The sequence below is a fragment of the Sporobolomyces koalae genome (assembly GCF_050403365.1).
Source record: "Sporobolomyces koalae JCM15063 DNA, S_koalae_JCM15063T_v1_ctg5, whole genome shotgun sequence".
Taxonomy (NCBI): Eukaryota; Fungi; Basidiomycota; class Microbotryomycetes; order Sporidiobolales; family Sporidiobolaceae; genus Sporobolomyces; species Sporobolomyces koalae.
Window position 1 is genome coordinate 425,569 of NW_027481766.1, and position 13,543 is coordinate 439,111.

Genomic DNA, 13,543 nt, shown 5'->3' on the forward strand with positions numbered 1-13,543 from the left:
GCCGGTGAGAGTAGCCGGCAGAGATCGAGGCTGCGCGAGCGGGGTAAAGCCTGGCGAGATGACGGGTTACTCGGCGAGGCGTCTGATCGGAGAGCCGATTTCGGGGATGCAGATAAGGATAGTGGCGCTGTGGGTATCTGTACACAGAGTCGAGCAAGCAGGTGCGAGATGAGGACGAGCGCCGAGGTCGAGCGGTGAGACGTCTCCCGATCGACTATCTTCCACACGACTCATACTGTCCCGATCTGACATCTCGCTACACCGGTGACGACCAGCTCTTGTCGTACATGGCTTCGAGCGCTGCCGGCTCGCCAAACCTCGGACTCGGCAATCCATCCACCTTCTCGACCTTGGACCCTTCTCGATCGAGGCTCAGAGATGCTTCTGACCCGAGCAAACCTCCAAAGGACCCTGCCAAAGGTATGTCTCGACGAATCCGAGCTGTCCCATCTCGCAAATCGCTCACTCGCTCGGGGATTTCCCCCACCTCGATTTCCTAGTCATCATCAGGTTCAAAGCGACGGGCAACGCGCCCATCATGAGGCAGAGCGTATTCAAGATTACCGCGAGTCACCGGTTTCAAGCCGTGCACGCGTTTCTCCGTACCCAACTGAATCTCAAACCCTCGGACCCCCTCGTATGTTGTCGACATGTCTGCACAAACGTCGCCCTTTTTTTCCCTGTCGCTGATTATTCTGCGGTCCACAGTTCCTGTATCTCAATTCTTCGTTTGCGCCGGCTCCTGACGATGTCATCTCGAGTCTGCTCGCCGTACGTCATTCTCCTCCCGTGAATTCACCTAGTGAGTCGCATTGTCGTTCTGACGTGCACAGCCAAAACAGTCTTACGGTACAGAGGGGCAACTGAATGTCAATTACAGGTATGCCCCCGAAACCCAATTGACCTAGTCGGAATCCGTCATGACGCTGATCTGCTTTGCTCGCCAGCTCGACCCAAGCATGGGGCTGATCCCCACTCTTGCCTTGTACTTATACCCCTTCCAGCCTGCAATACCCTCATTCCTGCTGTTTTCGATCCTTCTTTTCATGCATCAATAGTATCAAAATACGTCCTTCGTTGAGTAACCGGTACACCTCGACACGAGGTCAAGTTGAGAGTCGAGAGATCGGGACACGATTCGAGGATCACGTCCAGGAACTTTGCTGTTGCGCACACACACACAGTAGGAGTTATTGATCTTGTAGTCACGCTCCAAGGGGCAAAGACCAAAAAGAGGAAGACATACGAGTGATTCGAGTTTCAGCAACATGAAGTCCTTTCAACTTTTTGCAGTGACTCAAGTACTGCGCGGCTTCGTCATCGATCCGAGTCGAATCGAGTACGAGCGTCTCGAGGTTCGAAGCGAATCCTTCCTCCGATTCACCGTTCGAATCGGGATACGCAAGCCCTTCGAGCATCCATGATTCGATTGGGATCGACGTCAGGTTGAGCACTCTGCATTGCTTGCCAAACCGACTGATGATCGAAGTCATGGGTTGACCCGACCTCGCGAGGTAAATGTTGCCAAACAATGACAACGATTCCAGTCCAGTCAACGACTCGAGTGAAGGCATCAACCGTTTAAAGACATCGTCTGTCAACCCTGGTGCCCTCGTCGATGAAGCTGGGATCGATCCGAGTTTGAGCACTTTGAACCGCTCGCGTTGTTCGACTGGTCTCTCGGCGACGATACGAAAAAAGGTTTCGAGGGTAGCGGGCGTGAGAGGTAGACCCGATAGACAGATCTTGGTGAGGTGCCATTCGGGAAGCGATTCGAGCGCTGCCGAAACGAGGTCGAGCGATTTGCATTGAGTGTACGACAGGTCGAGTCGAGCCAGAGTAGGAGCGCACAGCGCGAGTAATCGACCGAGTGCCGCGTCGGTCACGAGTGTGTTTTTCAGCTTGAGGCATTGCAACCTCGATAGCGGGAAAGCTGTAGCCGAAGCATTCGACATGGCAGCTTCGACGATCGCGTTGACGTTCTTCTCGTTCTGATTCGAAATCGATTTGGAATCTCACAAAAAGTTTCAGGACAACGTGGACATTGCAGCATACGCTCGAGAACTTGACGAACCAAGTTGCCGACTGCCTCCAGCTTGAGCACTTCGAGCGAGGGACATTCGGTCACTAGCGCGGACAACCCTCGAGTTCCTACGGCAGTGAACGACAAATTGGCACTTCTGAGATTCCTTCCCGAAGCGCGCGACAACGCTTTGATGGATTCGTCTCCGACTTTGGTACATGCTTTGAGGTTGATGCGGCTGAGGAGCGCGAGTTGCGCCAGCACTTTGCTCAACGACACGTCTCGCAAAGTCGGCGAATGCGAGAGGTCGAGATCGACGAGAGCAGTGCACAGATGTATCCGGTTTAGGAGAACAGATGGGACGGCAAGCGAGGCGAATGACAAGCGAGAAATTCGATCGGAAAAGAAGATCGCTGCTAGAGACAGAACGCTGACCCCCGGATCGTTCGGTACTTGGAGAGCTTGGTACGACAAGAACAAGACTTGAGCGAGCAAGCGATTGGCCGTTTCTTCGGGAAGGTGAGAAACCGCATGTTGGATAGCGATGACAGGAGCTCTGGTCGTCGTATCTCGTTGCGGATCCCAACCGACTGCGTTCGAGCTCTTCTTCTTCCCGACGTCGCTGCTGCTGCTCAGGCGAACGACCTCGTAGATGGCGAGTGCCGCCTGTTCAATACAGAGGTGCTTCAGAGGAACGACGGTGCTCTTCTGTTGCTTGATCGCAAGATAGGTAGCCCCTCCTCCAGCGTGCTCTGCCAAGTGATGCGAAGCGATCAAGCGTGCCGTGTCGTCCGCGGCAGTCGTTGCGCCGAGTTGTCCAACAGTCGACCTCGTACGTTTCCGCTGCCTAAGCGATGGCGGACCATTAGCAGTGCGCTTTGGCGCCATAGACCTGTCGGGTGGTCTAGGCGCGAGTCTGGTTCCAATGTAGCCGGAGACGGTCGCTCATTGATGAGTGATCTCATCAAATCGGCCGGCAGCCGGCGGCGAAATTTTTGAGACATTACTTTCGTAAGTAATAACTGCCCTTTCGAGGACGAAACGCCTGGTACATGTGGTGAGTCGGATCCAAAGCAAGGTCCATCGATCGCGCCTCAGAGAATTTTCAGGATCGTTGCCAGGCGGTATGTGCGTTGTCAACGAAAAAAGAAATCTGTTGACAAGATTGTCCTCTCAAGACTTCCAGAAATTGGAACAGACCAAGTTCGAGCCGGCACCGCGCGGGCTGTCGCCTGTACGCTGCATGTCCAGCTTTGGTGCTCACCGGGATACAATTCGTCGAAAATGTCGTGGACGAAGACAAGGCGAAGCATGCAGTGGTACTGGTCGCCTTATGCGATCCTTTGCCCAAAGAGAGAAGAACCAGACGGGTTTATTTGTACCCTTGCCTCTGCCTCGTCAGCACAGGACCATACTTGCTAAATGCTGAGCCTCTCCTTCTCAACAAGTCTGACGAGACGGCTTCTATCTGCTCGCCGTGGTCTACACCGCCACTTTTAGGTCGAATCACCTGCGTATCATCCAATAGCCCCGGTGCCGCGATCTTGCTTCTTTGACGTCGCGAAGGATGAAACGGCGACAGGATGGGTCAACCCATACCGAACAGGAAGATATTTGACAGGGTCTTGCAACGTTCAGGACGAGTTCAATCAACCCTTCGTCATACATCACCCGCGCCGTAAGCGTAGACGCGCTCGCGCACTCGCGGCCCGTGCTCTCTACGTGCTCTCTAGTTCCTCTTAAGGTCGCTCGCCCTGGTATTCTGGTACTGTGAACGTCCACGCTCACGCCGAGGTCGCGCAAGATCTTGGACCGAGCTTCCGGCCGTCTGGAGACGAGGTCGAGGAACGTAAGCGTCAACGTATGCGGCGCTCAAACGCCGGGGCGGTCGACTTCGGGTAGGAAGCTGAGTTTCTCGGGCCGCAAGTGTACGAGTGCAGCTTGGCATTCGGTGCGTTCAAGTGAAACTTGCGAGGACGGCTTCGAAGGTTATCCTAACTGTTTGTTGCACTACCCTTGCTGAGCCCCTTTTCGGTCAGGACAAATTCTGCACATGTTCATGCGGGCTGAATCTTTAGGGTGCCAAAAAAGCAGATCGAGCCAGCAGGGCGTAAGCTGTAAACCTGTACGATTTAGCCGTAACAGGGAATTCGTGCTCGTCGAAACCAGTCATAACCCAGAGAAGAAACTCTCGAATGACTGTGGTGCTCGTAACGAGGAGGAAGACGCGATATTAGGATGAATCTGGAGCGGGATAGGGGAAGATCAAGGTAGCCAACGAGAGATGCGACGTCTCAAAATCGGAAGAAGGAGGGAGTGCTGAAAGCAGGAGCAAGAGCACCGGCACTCAGCATCAAGATGACCGTTGCTCAGCACCAAGATGGCACGGTCTCTTGCAACAATGGCTTGCCGCTGTCTCGATTGTTGATCCATAGCTCACAATGGGGAAGGACAAGCTGAGGGAAGCTTGCCTCGCATTTGATTCAACTTCATCGTTCGCATGGGCTCAATCCGATTCCCGGAGCAAATGAGCGTCAAGAGCAAATGTCAAATTACTGCTGAAACGACATCGAATAACCGCCTCCGGGCTGCTCCGTCATCTTGAACTGATCGAGGCTGAACCCAAATTTACCTGATGGTCGGTGAACAGCCATCAAGTGAGCGCGAAACACAATCGCATCGGGATCGAAGTAGCTTTGACATACCCAGAACTGTGTTTCCGAGGTTCTTGAGCTTGCCTAGGACTTCGTCCTTTTCCTTCTGCTGCTGCACTTCGATAAGCTTTGGTAGTCGAGTCTGGGCTTCTTTCACTTGGCGAGACAGGAGTGGCGTAAGATCCGGGAGTGTTGCGAGCTTGTTGAAGTCATCGAGGGCGGCGGAAAGCGAGGACCAGCTGCCTATCGATTCATTCGCGAGCGCCTTCCGATGCAGTGCCTTGAAGGAATCCGGATTCTCATTGAGTGCTGTGGCAAGTGTTTCAGCAGGGGAATAGTTGCTGGAATCATCGACAGAAGCGAACCTTGATCGCAAGCTGTCACGGCTTCGCGCCATCGATTCTACATTACAATCGCAGTGTCAGCCTAGCACTCGGTCTGCTCCGCGAATGACGCAGACTGACCAATTTGAGCAGGCAAGCGGCGACGTTGGCGTAGAGAATCGCTCTCAGGGCTGAGATGTCCTTGAGCTTGTCGGCATCCGATATGTTTGCCTCGCCGAGATCTTTCGCAGTAGCAACAGTCGATGATTCGGGTATCGAACCACTGGCGTCAAGCGCAACAGCCTTCCCTTTGCCCTTATCCTGCGAGCTAGCAGGCGGGAGAATACCTAGCGCATCGCGATAGCTTGCGAGGGCGAGTTCGGGCTGTCCGTGGCCAAACTCGGCATTTCCCTTGATTTTGAGCGCCGTAGCCTCGTCTAGAAGCTCCTGAAAGTGATAGTGGGGGTGGACATGGGGGAATTAATCAGCTATCAGCTCAGGGCAGTCCACTTCATCAACACGCACGAGCGCAGCTATGATTGCAGCCGAGCACCGAGAGCCAGCAAGTCGATGCACTGGGGCGGTCTAGCAACTCACGCGAAGCTCTTGAACAGTCCATTGCACGACGGATGATTCATCTTCTTCATGTCCGGTTTCAACCATTCCGTCATTCTGCGGGGGAACCAGAGTCGCTTCAGCCGGAGATAGGGCGCTAGAAGTAGCTGCAGCGCCAGTAGTCGCGGTAGGTCTCGAGTCGAGGCCCGGCAACTCGCTTGTGATTGGCATCTCGCTTGAACCCGTCGCAGCAAGCGAACACCGCTGCTGTAGTGATCGAGGGAAGGCGTGGAAGATCAGTGTGCGACCGAGTAGAGCCTGTCGCAGGAATGATGTAAGGATAGAAGCTCTGATCAGAGCGCGCGCGCGTGGGCGCTCTGATCGTTCTCGCACACCAAGCATGCTCCACAACGGTCTGTGAGGCTTGGCCTATGTATATCCGCCGCTGCTCTGTGAGTCTCGCTCATCGTGCTTGAGCCGGCTCATGCATCCCTAGGTACATGATCAGGCGCGTCAGATTCTAGAGAGTTTGATCCAGTGCTCGCGGGCCGGGCACAGCTGCGCGCACGCTATGGACAAACGTTGTTGCCGAGTCTTTCGCGCTAATCCGACTCAGTCGCTCTTCAAAAAGAAGCAGAGCCGAATGACCGCTGCGGCTTCTCGCGGAGTGTGTCGTAAGGTCCAAACTTCCTTGATCCGGACTTGATTTTTTGCCCAATTCGGATATCGCTCAATGGACCTTCCTCGTCGAGCTGATGCACATTCGACTCGCAGGACATTTGCGATCGGCGTACTGTCCCGATACGTCGTGCGAGGGCGCGGAAATGGGTTTGCAATTCCGGCGCACGCTGAACTTGCCGCGAGCCGACGTCGGCGTCCATGCGCGAAGCCTCGCTCAATCTTCCCAAATTCGACAATGTCCCCGATCGTCCACGCTTGACGCACCAGAGACAGAAAGAGCCCTGACTGAATGAAAAGCGAGAACCCTCCATCCGCTTCTGCTCCTCGGTGTCCTTCTGCTCTCCCTTTATCTTTCGTTTTCCAAGTCTCTGTCTTCCGCCCCATCTCTGTCCCTCGAGCCATCGCCCGGTAGCGTCAAGCTCGTCAGACCGTCCTCTATCGACCGTCGCAACGAACCTCTGGCCGGCCCAGTCGTTCTCAACACTTCTCCCCGAGCAACTAGTCTCCGTGTCGCCTAGCTCGACACCTTCCTTCGTTTACTCTCACCGCCGGAAACCATGCCTTCAATCCCTTCGGTCGTGTCTATCGCTCTCCTCGCTCTTTCCCCTCTCGCCTGCGCTCGACCCACCGGTACTCGACCACTCGAGAATGTCAAGCGCTCGCGTGAGACCCCGAAAGCCAGTCTCCCCCTACCAAACTACAAGGACATCGATGCATCCATTCTGAACCGGATCAACGCCATGGCGGCCGCAGCTTCGGCCTCCGCCGCGGTCAAGGCGCGATCGCTCGACTCGGTCGTCGACGTCGACGAGATCTTCGAACGCTCGGTCGTCAAGCGACAGAGCACCACCAATGCAACGACTACAGCTGCGACCTGTCTCGATTCGACCGCAACTGACGTCGAGATCAACGCCGCGTTCTACTACGGAGGAGCCGGTGCGGTCGTCCAGCTATGCCCGGGCGCTCACATCTCGATCACGAATGCCATCTTCTACACTGCCCCCAACCAAGTACTTACGACCCAAGGTTCGTCGGTCAGAAGCTCCGTTTAATTGCTACACATCAGCGGAAAAAAAATTATTGACCTTCCTGATTCGGAATTGTTAGGCAACCCGACTGATGACACGCGGGCCCTTATCGAGGTGACGGGTTCGGACCAATCGTGCGCCATCTTCGGACCCTGCGACCAATGCTCAGGAATCACGCTCAGGAGCGTCCAGATCTACGGCGCGCGCGACAAGCTCGGATGGCTCCCGCAAGGAATCGGACTCATTGAATTCGGAGGCAACACCAAAGGCCAAGTACGCTCGAAACTACCGGCTTATACAAGTAGATATACTCATCATATTGTCGTGACAACAGGTGATCCAGGATTGCCACATCTACGAACCCCGCGGTTGGTCTGCCCTCCACGGTATCGGTATGTCGTACTCGATTTGTTGCTTGTTCAACGGTAGCCTCGACTGACGCACCATGCTACATGATAGAGGGATACCAAAATCAGTGCCGTGGTATGATCGTCAAGAACAACCAAGTCGGACCCTCGGGATACGCGCCCAACAACGGCAATCAATTCAAGAAACGCCAGTCGGACCCCTCGGCCAACGTCGGTCCTGGAGAATGGGCAGACGGTATTTCGATGGCATGTGGTGCATCGACTGTGACGGGCAACACTGTAACAGACTGCACCGATGGCGGTATCGTTGTCTTTGGAGCTGAAGGCTCGACCATCTCTGGTAACACGATCGTCGCTACGAACCGCCGCCCCCTCGGAGGTATCAACATGGTCGACTGGAACCCTTGGTCGGGCTCTTTCACCGGTACGGTCGTAGAGGGCAACACGCTCATTGCCAACACCAACATGATGAAAGTCGGAATCGCTATTGGCGGCATGGTACGCCCTGGATCTTCGTACAAATGTCCCGTCGAACATAAAACTGATCATGATGCTTTGTCACGCAGGTCTGGGGATCTGACAACCGAACCGCCGCCCGCACTTTCGGAGGAACCGTGCGCAACAACGTTTTCAAGTCCGGCTCGACTGGCTACTTTGGCTACGCCGTCGCGATCGCTGGTCACCAGAACGGCAACGTGTACGGCAATGACGCTTCCGCTGCCAACTTTGGCGGTGATCCTTCTTCAGCATGCTTCCCGATCATTCCTTCGTCCCAGGCTCTCGTTTACGACCAGTGGACTACTCCCGGCACGCAAATGCAGAACAACATGCAAAATTTCCCGCTCGTGTTCCTGATCTGTGCGTCTCCCCAGTCTCGCGGAGGTGGTGTATCTTCGACTGACTTGCGTTCTGTCCAGGTCAACAACCGGGCGCTATCCTAGCTTCGGGCCAAGTCGCACCCGACACAGGCATGATGATTTCGGGCTCGGGACCTGTCAACGCAAGCAGCTCCGCCTCTTCGTTGGCTGTCTCTTCAACTTCGAGCGCTTCCGCATCTGCAAGCTCGACTGTCGCATCCTCGTCGGCAGTCTCGTCGTCGGCAGTCTCGTCGTCGGCAGTCTCGTCGTCGGCAGTCTCGTCGTCGGCAGTCTCGTCGTCGGCAGTCTCGTCGACTGATGTCCCGACATCTTCTGCCGTCTCGTCCTCCGCTATCGTCTCGTCGTCTGACGTCCCGACATCTTCGGCGGTCTCTTCATCCGCCATCGTCTCGTCCTCCGCTATTGTCTCGTCCTCTGCCGACTCGTCCTCTGCCGACTCTTCATCTGTAGCATCTTCGACCGGAGTATCCTCCTCCGCCGTCTCGTCCTCGGCCGCCGTTTCGTCCTCTACTGTCTCGTCCTCCGCCGCTTCTTCCTCCGCCGCTTCGTCGTCTGCCGTCTCGTCCTCTGCCGTCTCGTCCTCTGCCGTCTCGTCTTCAGCTACCTCATCGTCTAGCGTCGTGTCGAGCTCGGTCCCGGCTTCCTCCACCTCGACCTCCTCCGCAGCAGCAGCTTCGCCCTCGTCGACGCTTGAGGATCTCGCGCTGAAGGCGACTGTCACGGCCTCGACTCAAACCTTTTGGAGTGGACAGACTGCTCGCGGCGCGAACGATGGTGTCATTGGAGGCTACATGCCCGGAGGAAGTTACTACAACTCGCAAGAGTGGGCTTCCCTCGGCGAAAAGGCTGGCGCTTGGCTCACGCTCTCGTGGTCGAGTGTGCAAAACTTCAACCAGCTTGTTCTCTGGGTGAGTGTTCTTCCGATTTGCTATCGCCATTCAAGCTTTCACTGACCTCGTTCTACATTGACAGGACCGACCTAACCTTGCCGACCAAGTTCTCGCGGGCAACATCACGTTCGCAGACGGCTCCGGAGTCTCGTTCGGAGAGCTGCCCAACAGTGCCCAGACTGGCCTCACCATCAACTTTGCCCAAACCGTCAGCACCACGTCGATCAAGGTGTACATCTCGAAAGTCAGCTCTTCAACGAAGAATGCCGGACTCGCCGAGCTTCAAGTCTACATGGCTCCTGCTTCTCAGTGCGTCTGCTTTCTCTTGTCGAAATATTCTGTTTCAGCTGAACTGATTCGGGAACCTATCTCAGGCTCGCTAGCCCTGCTGCTGTCACTCCGACAAAACCCGTGCAAGCCGCGGCTCCCGCTGCCGCGACAACTACGTCTTCCTCGGGCGGTTTGGTCTGGAGCATTGTCAAGAGTGCCGCGCCCTTCATCTACGCACCGGGCAAGGACACGCCCAAGTCTTCATCGACTCAACCTTCGACCACCTCTGCGGTCGCCTCGACGACTACCTCGCCCGTGTGGGTCAAGGTCGAGACTGCAACCGCAACTCGACGCGTCACGTACAAGGACCGACAATCGTCGAATGGCAAGCGTTGGATCATTCAAGACGGTGACGATGTCGACCGGCTCGAACGACGAGGTACCGGATCTGGCCTCGTCGGATACTCGAAACCGACCCCGGTGGCAGCGCTCGTGAATCCTTTCGCAACTCTCGAAAAAATTCGTCGAGAAATCTAGATTTCCTGTTTTCCTCTTCGTTCGCTTATGTTCCATAGTCTGCGTCCTACTTCTTTTCCTCTTTCCTTCGTTAATATTGCATCCCCCTCATGTATCGACCATCCGAGCGAAGTCACATCTTTAGTGTAGCATCTTTCATACTCATCCGAATCCTCCCTCCTTGCCCCTCTCCTCTGTTTCTCATTCATCCATTACCTGTAGCTCTACACCAACTTAGTAGGATCTGCCTCACAGGAACATTTGTTTTCTCCCATCGATCTCGTCGCTTGCATCGGTGAGTGACCGAGCGCAAGATACGCAATCCTCAAAACCCGGACCGGGTCGAGAGATGCTTGCCGGCTGAGACTACCCTCGTATGATCATCGAACAAGGTTTGCCGGTAAGCGATCCTGAGTCGTTTACGATCGAGGCCTCGCGCCAGCTTGCTCTCACTTTGCCAATTCGCGAATCGAAGAAAAAGGGCCGCTCGAGGCTTTTGATTGCAAAGAAGAAAAAACGAGCTCGGTCGAGTTCAGAGACGAAATTCGTATTTGGTACCTCATGTCACCGATCACTGAGTGAAGGAAACAGCATGAATCCGAAGCCGGTCCCTGAAGGGAGAAACATCAGGAGGAGAGTCAGGGCAAATGGGACGTCGTAGCAGGCTTGCGCACTCAAAGACAAAAAGACGATAGAAGCGAAACACTTGACGTACGAAGCGGTGTCTAAAGAGTCCGTGCTAGACGAATGTGCACGATTTTCGAGAGGCGACTGAGCGTGATCTTGCACAGAGTTCCCAAGAGAGCGACCTGGATTGACTCCCTCGTTCTCGTCTTGCATGGGATCGCTCGCCATCTCGGCCACCGATGGTGCTGAGCAACATTCAGCGATGAAGAGGGGAATGCCTTTCCGAAATCGAACGAGAGAAGAGCTCGGAGCGAGGCTGAATTTGGGATCCCGGTTCCGAGTCAGGGAGATATTTCGGCGAAGACGTCCAGGGGAACGAATTCGAGGTCGAACTCGACGAGGAATAGGCGAGAGAATGACGCGACCCGCTCGAGGAAAAATGGTGCAAGGGCGAAGTGGAGAATAACGTAGTACGGCTCGCTATACAAGCTGTGAGGCCTCGCCCATTCCAGCTTTGTCGGACCCGGACCAGCGCAAGAGACGTGAAGGATGTAGCGACTCATATCCGAGAGCATGGAGGCTGACATCGCTACAAACGCCAAGAATTTGGGACAAGCTGACAGACCAACCAAGCGTGTCCAGTAAGAGCTGGGCCCTAGTAAAGGGAGCTGTAGGGATCATGACGGAGCGCGAGAGTAAGAGGGTGCGCAAGTGACGACGCTTCCTCTCGTTGCTCCACCCCCACGACCTTTCTCTACTTGCCGCCTGTTTAGCTCGTGATCGAGCTCTCACACTCTTCTACAACCCGATCCCGAGTCTCTCGCGTGTAGCGAATAGCAAACAAGCTCGAAGTCGTCGTAATCTCATCAACCCGAACTCTCGACCATGGCAGCTCCCGAAGCAGGTGGACGTTACTCGTAAGCATGCGCACAAACAAGATCTTCGCGTCTTGGAACGAGCTCCTCTAGGTGCTGACGAAACCGATGAGCCGATGTCAGGTTCTCGCTTACGACCTTCTCGCCTTCGGGCAAGCTGGTCCAGATTGAACACGCACTCGCTGCAGTCGGTCAAGGTACTCTCAGTTTGGGAATCAAAGGTGAGGCCTCTTTCGCCGAACGCAATTGTGGATTCCGCTCGTGGAGCATACTCATGACGACGCCGTTCCGACGCGGCGCACCTGAGTCACTGCTCCGTGATTCGCCAGGACAGGCTGCGTACGAGCTGTACGAGACATCAAGCCCGGCGAGCGCAGTGGACGCGTCTCGAGGTACCCAATACTGACGATTTCGCGTCCCCCTCTGCGCACTCGACAGCAACGAATGGAATTGTCGTCGCAACCTCGAAGAAGGCCCCATCGCCATTAGTCGACGACTCGATGCTCGAAAAGGTAAGCATTGTCTTTCTAGTCACCTCTTTCTTTTTTGACAGTGACTGACTTGCGGACCCCTCGTATTCGCAACGTGTGCCAGGTCGCCTTGATCTGTCCGAATATCGGCATGGTGTACTCGGGCATGGGTCCCGATTTCAGGGTCTTGGTTGCCAAGGCGAGAAAGTCGGCACAAGCGTACTGGAAGATCTACGGCGAATACCCGAGCACACGAGTCATGGTGGGTGAGATCGCTACCGTCATGCAAGACGCGACTCAATCCGGGTACGTACCATCTTCGCGTTGTCCGGGATCGACCGTGCGTTAGAAAGCTTATGCACATTCGGTCCTTTCAGAGGTGTTCGACCATACGGAGTTTCACTTCTCGTCGCTGGATTCGACAACGCCAAAGGTCACACCCTGTACCAAGTCGATCCTTCCGGTTCGTTCTGGGCATGGAAAGCAAGCGCGATCGGAAAGAACCAAGTCAACGCGAAAACTTTCCTCGAGAAACGGTAAATTCCCCCTACAAAGTCGCAACTTTCTCGATTGTCAACTTTTGAGCTGACTCTCGATCTAATCGGCATTGCTCTTTGTTCTTTTGTTCTCACAAGGTACAACGATGATCTCTCGCTCGAAGATGCGATCCACACTGCACTCTTGACTCTCAAGGAAGGATTCGAAGGTGTCATGGATGAAAAGACGATCGAATTGGGCATCATTTCGACTCAACCTACCGACGAGACGTTCAACACGACAGGTCACGGTACCGGATTGAAAGGCAGTCCCGGATTTAGGAAACTGACGGAACAAGAAGTTGCCGAGTCAGTCTACCTCTTTTTCTTGCCTCGCTTGGACGAGTAATTCAAAGGAAACTGATTTCTCTCGCTTGATTCACGATGACAGCTACCTGCAACTGTAACGAGCTTTTTCGATTAGGTGTAGATCGAGTTTTTGTCTTGTTTTTGGGACGCCGAAATCAATCCAACTCGAGATGTAGAAACAGTTCTTGATGTGACTCTTGGTGATCTATTGTGACGATCACCTCAATCGATACGCCTTGACTTTCGGCTCGCCTTCATTGTGCCCCCGTGTCCATCGTCAAGCTGTTTCGCCCGCCGAGTCGCAACCGTCTTCCTTGGACACGCCTCGAAGCCGTTCGTTGTGCCCCCTTGTCTGTCTCGCCGAACGGCTTGGAGGCGAGTGCAAGGAAGACGGTTGCGACTCAGCGAGTCAAACAGCATGATGAAGGACAAGGGGGCACAATGCGCGTTACAGAATTGCGCGCGCCCTTCTCGACTCTGCGCAAGGCTCGTACCGACTTGACTCACGTTCAGGGGTCGCCAGCTTCGTTTATAGCCTGC

General features: G+C 54.9%; 5 protein-coding genes across 5 annotated transcripts; 3 read left to right on the forward strand and 2 right to left on the reverse strand.

The window, feature by feature from the left end:
- Positions 1–287: 287 nt before the first annotated feature.
- Positions 288–969, forward strand: ATG12 (Atg12p; the record flags this gene model as incomplete). The annotated part of the gene is made up of 5 exons (XM_076676743.1): positions 288–420; positions 501–637; positions 709–771; positions 843–880; positions 948–969. The coding sequence occupies 5 exons, from the start codon at positions 288–290 to the stop codon at positions 967–969; spliced, it is 393 nt and encodes a 130-aa protein (XP_076536202.1).
- Positions 970–1,044: 75 nt separating this feature from the next.
- On the reverse strand, positions 1,045–2,911 carry JCM15063_005988 (uncharacterized protein; the record flags this gene model as incomplete). Its single annotated transcript, XM_076676744.1, has 3 exons — positions 1,045–1,163; positions 1,247–1,991; positions 2,075–2,911. The coding sequence occupies 3 exons, from the start codon at positions 2,909–2,911 to the stop codon at positions 1,045–1,047; spliced, it is 1,701 nt and encodes a 566-aa protein (XP_076536203.1).
- A 1,664-nt stretch (positions 2,912–4,575) lies between these two features.
- JCM15063_005989 (uncharacterized protein) lies at positions 4,576–5,786 on the reverse strand (the record flags this gene model as incomplete). The annotated part of the gene is made up of 5 exons (XM_076676745.1): positions 4,576–4,655; positions 4,729–4,986; positions 5,043–5,079; positions 5,142–5,447; positions 5,598–5,786. 5 exons carry the CDS (start codon positions 5,784–5,786, stop codon positions 4,576–4,578), a joined length of 870 nt encoding a protein of 289 aa, XP_076536204.1.
- Positions 5,787–6,793: 1,007 nt separating this feature from the next.
- JCM15063_005990 (uncharacterized protein) lies at positions 6,794–10,207 on the forward strand (the record flags this gene model as incomplete). The annotated part of the gene is made up of 8 exons (XM_076676746.1): positions 6,794–7,262; positions 7,344–7,537; positions 7,599–7,656; positions 7,724–8,130; positions 8,199–8,490; positions 8,550–9,418; positions 9,483–9,709; positions 9,775–10,207. The coding sequence occupies 8 exons, from the start codon at positions 6,794–6,796 to the stop codon at positions 10,205–10,207; spliced, it is 2,949 nt and encodes a 982-aa protein (XP_076536205.1).
- A 1,491-nt stretch (positions 10,208–11,698) lies between these two features.
- Positions 11,699–13,101, forward strand: PRE8 (proteasome core particle subunit alpha 2; the record flags this gene model as incomplete). Its single annotated transcript, XM_076676747.1, has 7 exons — positions 11,699–11,730; positions 11,812–11,909; positions 12,127–12,200; positions 12,283–12,464; positions 12,536–12,694; positions 12,794–13,003; positions 13,086–13,101. 7 exons carry the CDS (start codon positions 11,699–11,701, stop codon positions 13,099–13,101), a joined length of 771 nt encoding a protein of 256 aa, XP_076536206.1.
- Between the last annotated feature and the right edge of the window lie 442 nt (positions 13,102–13,543).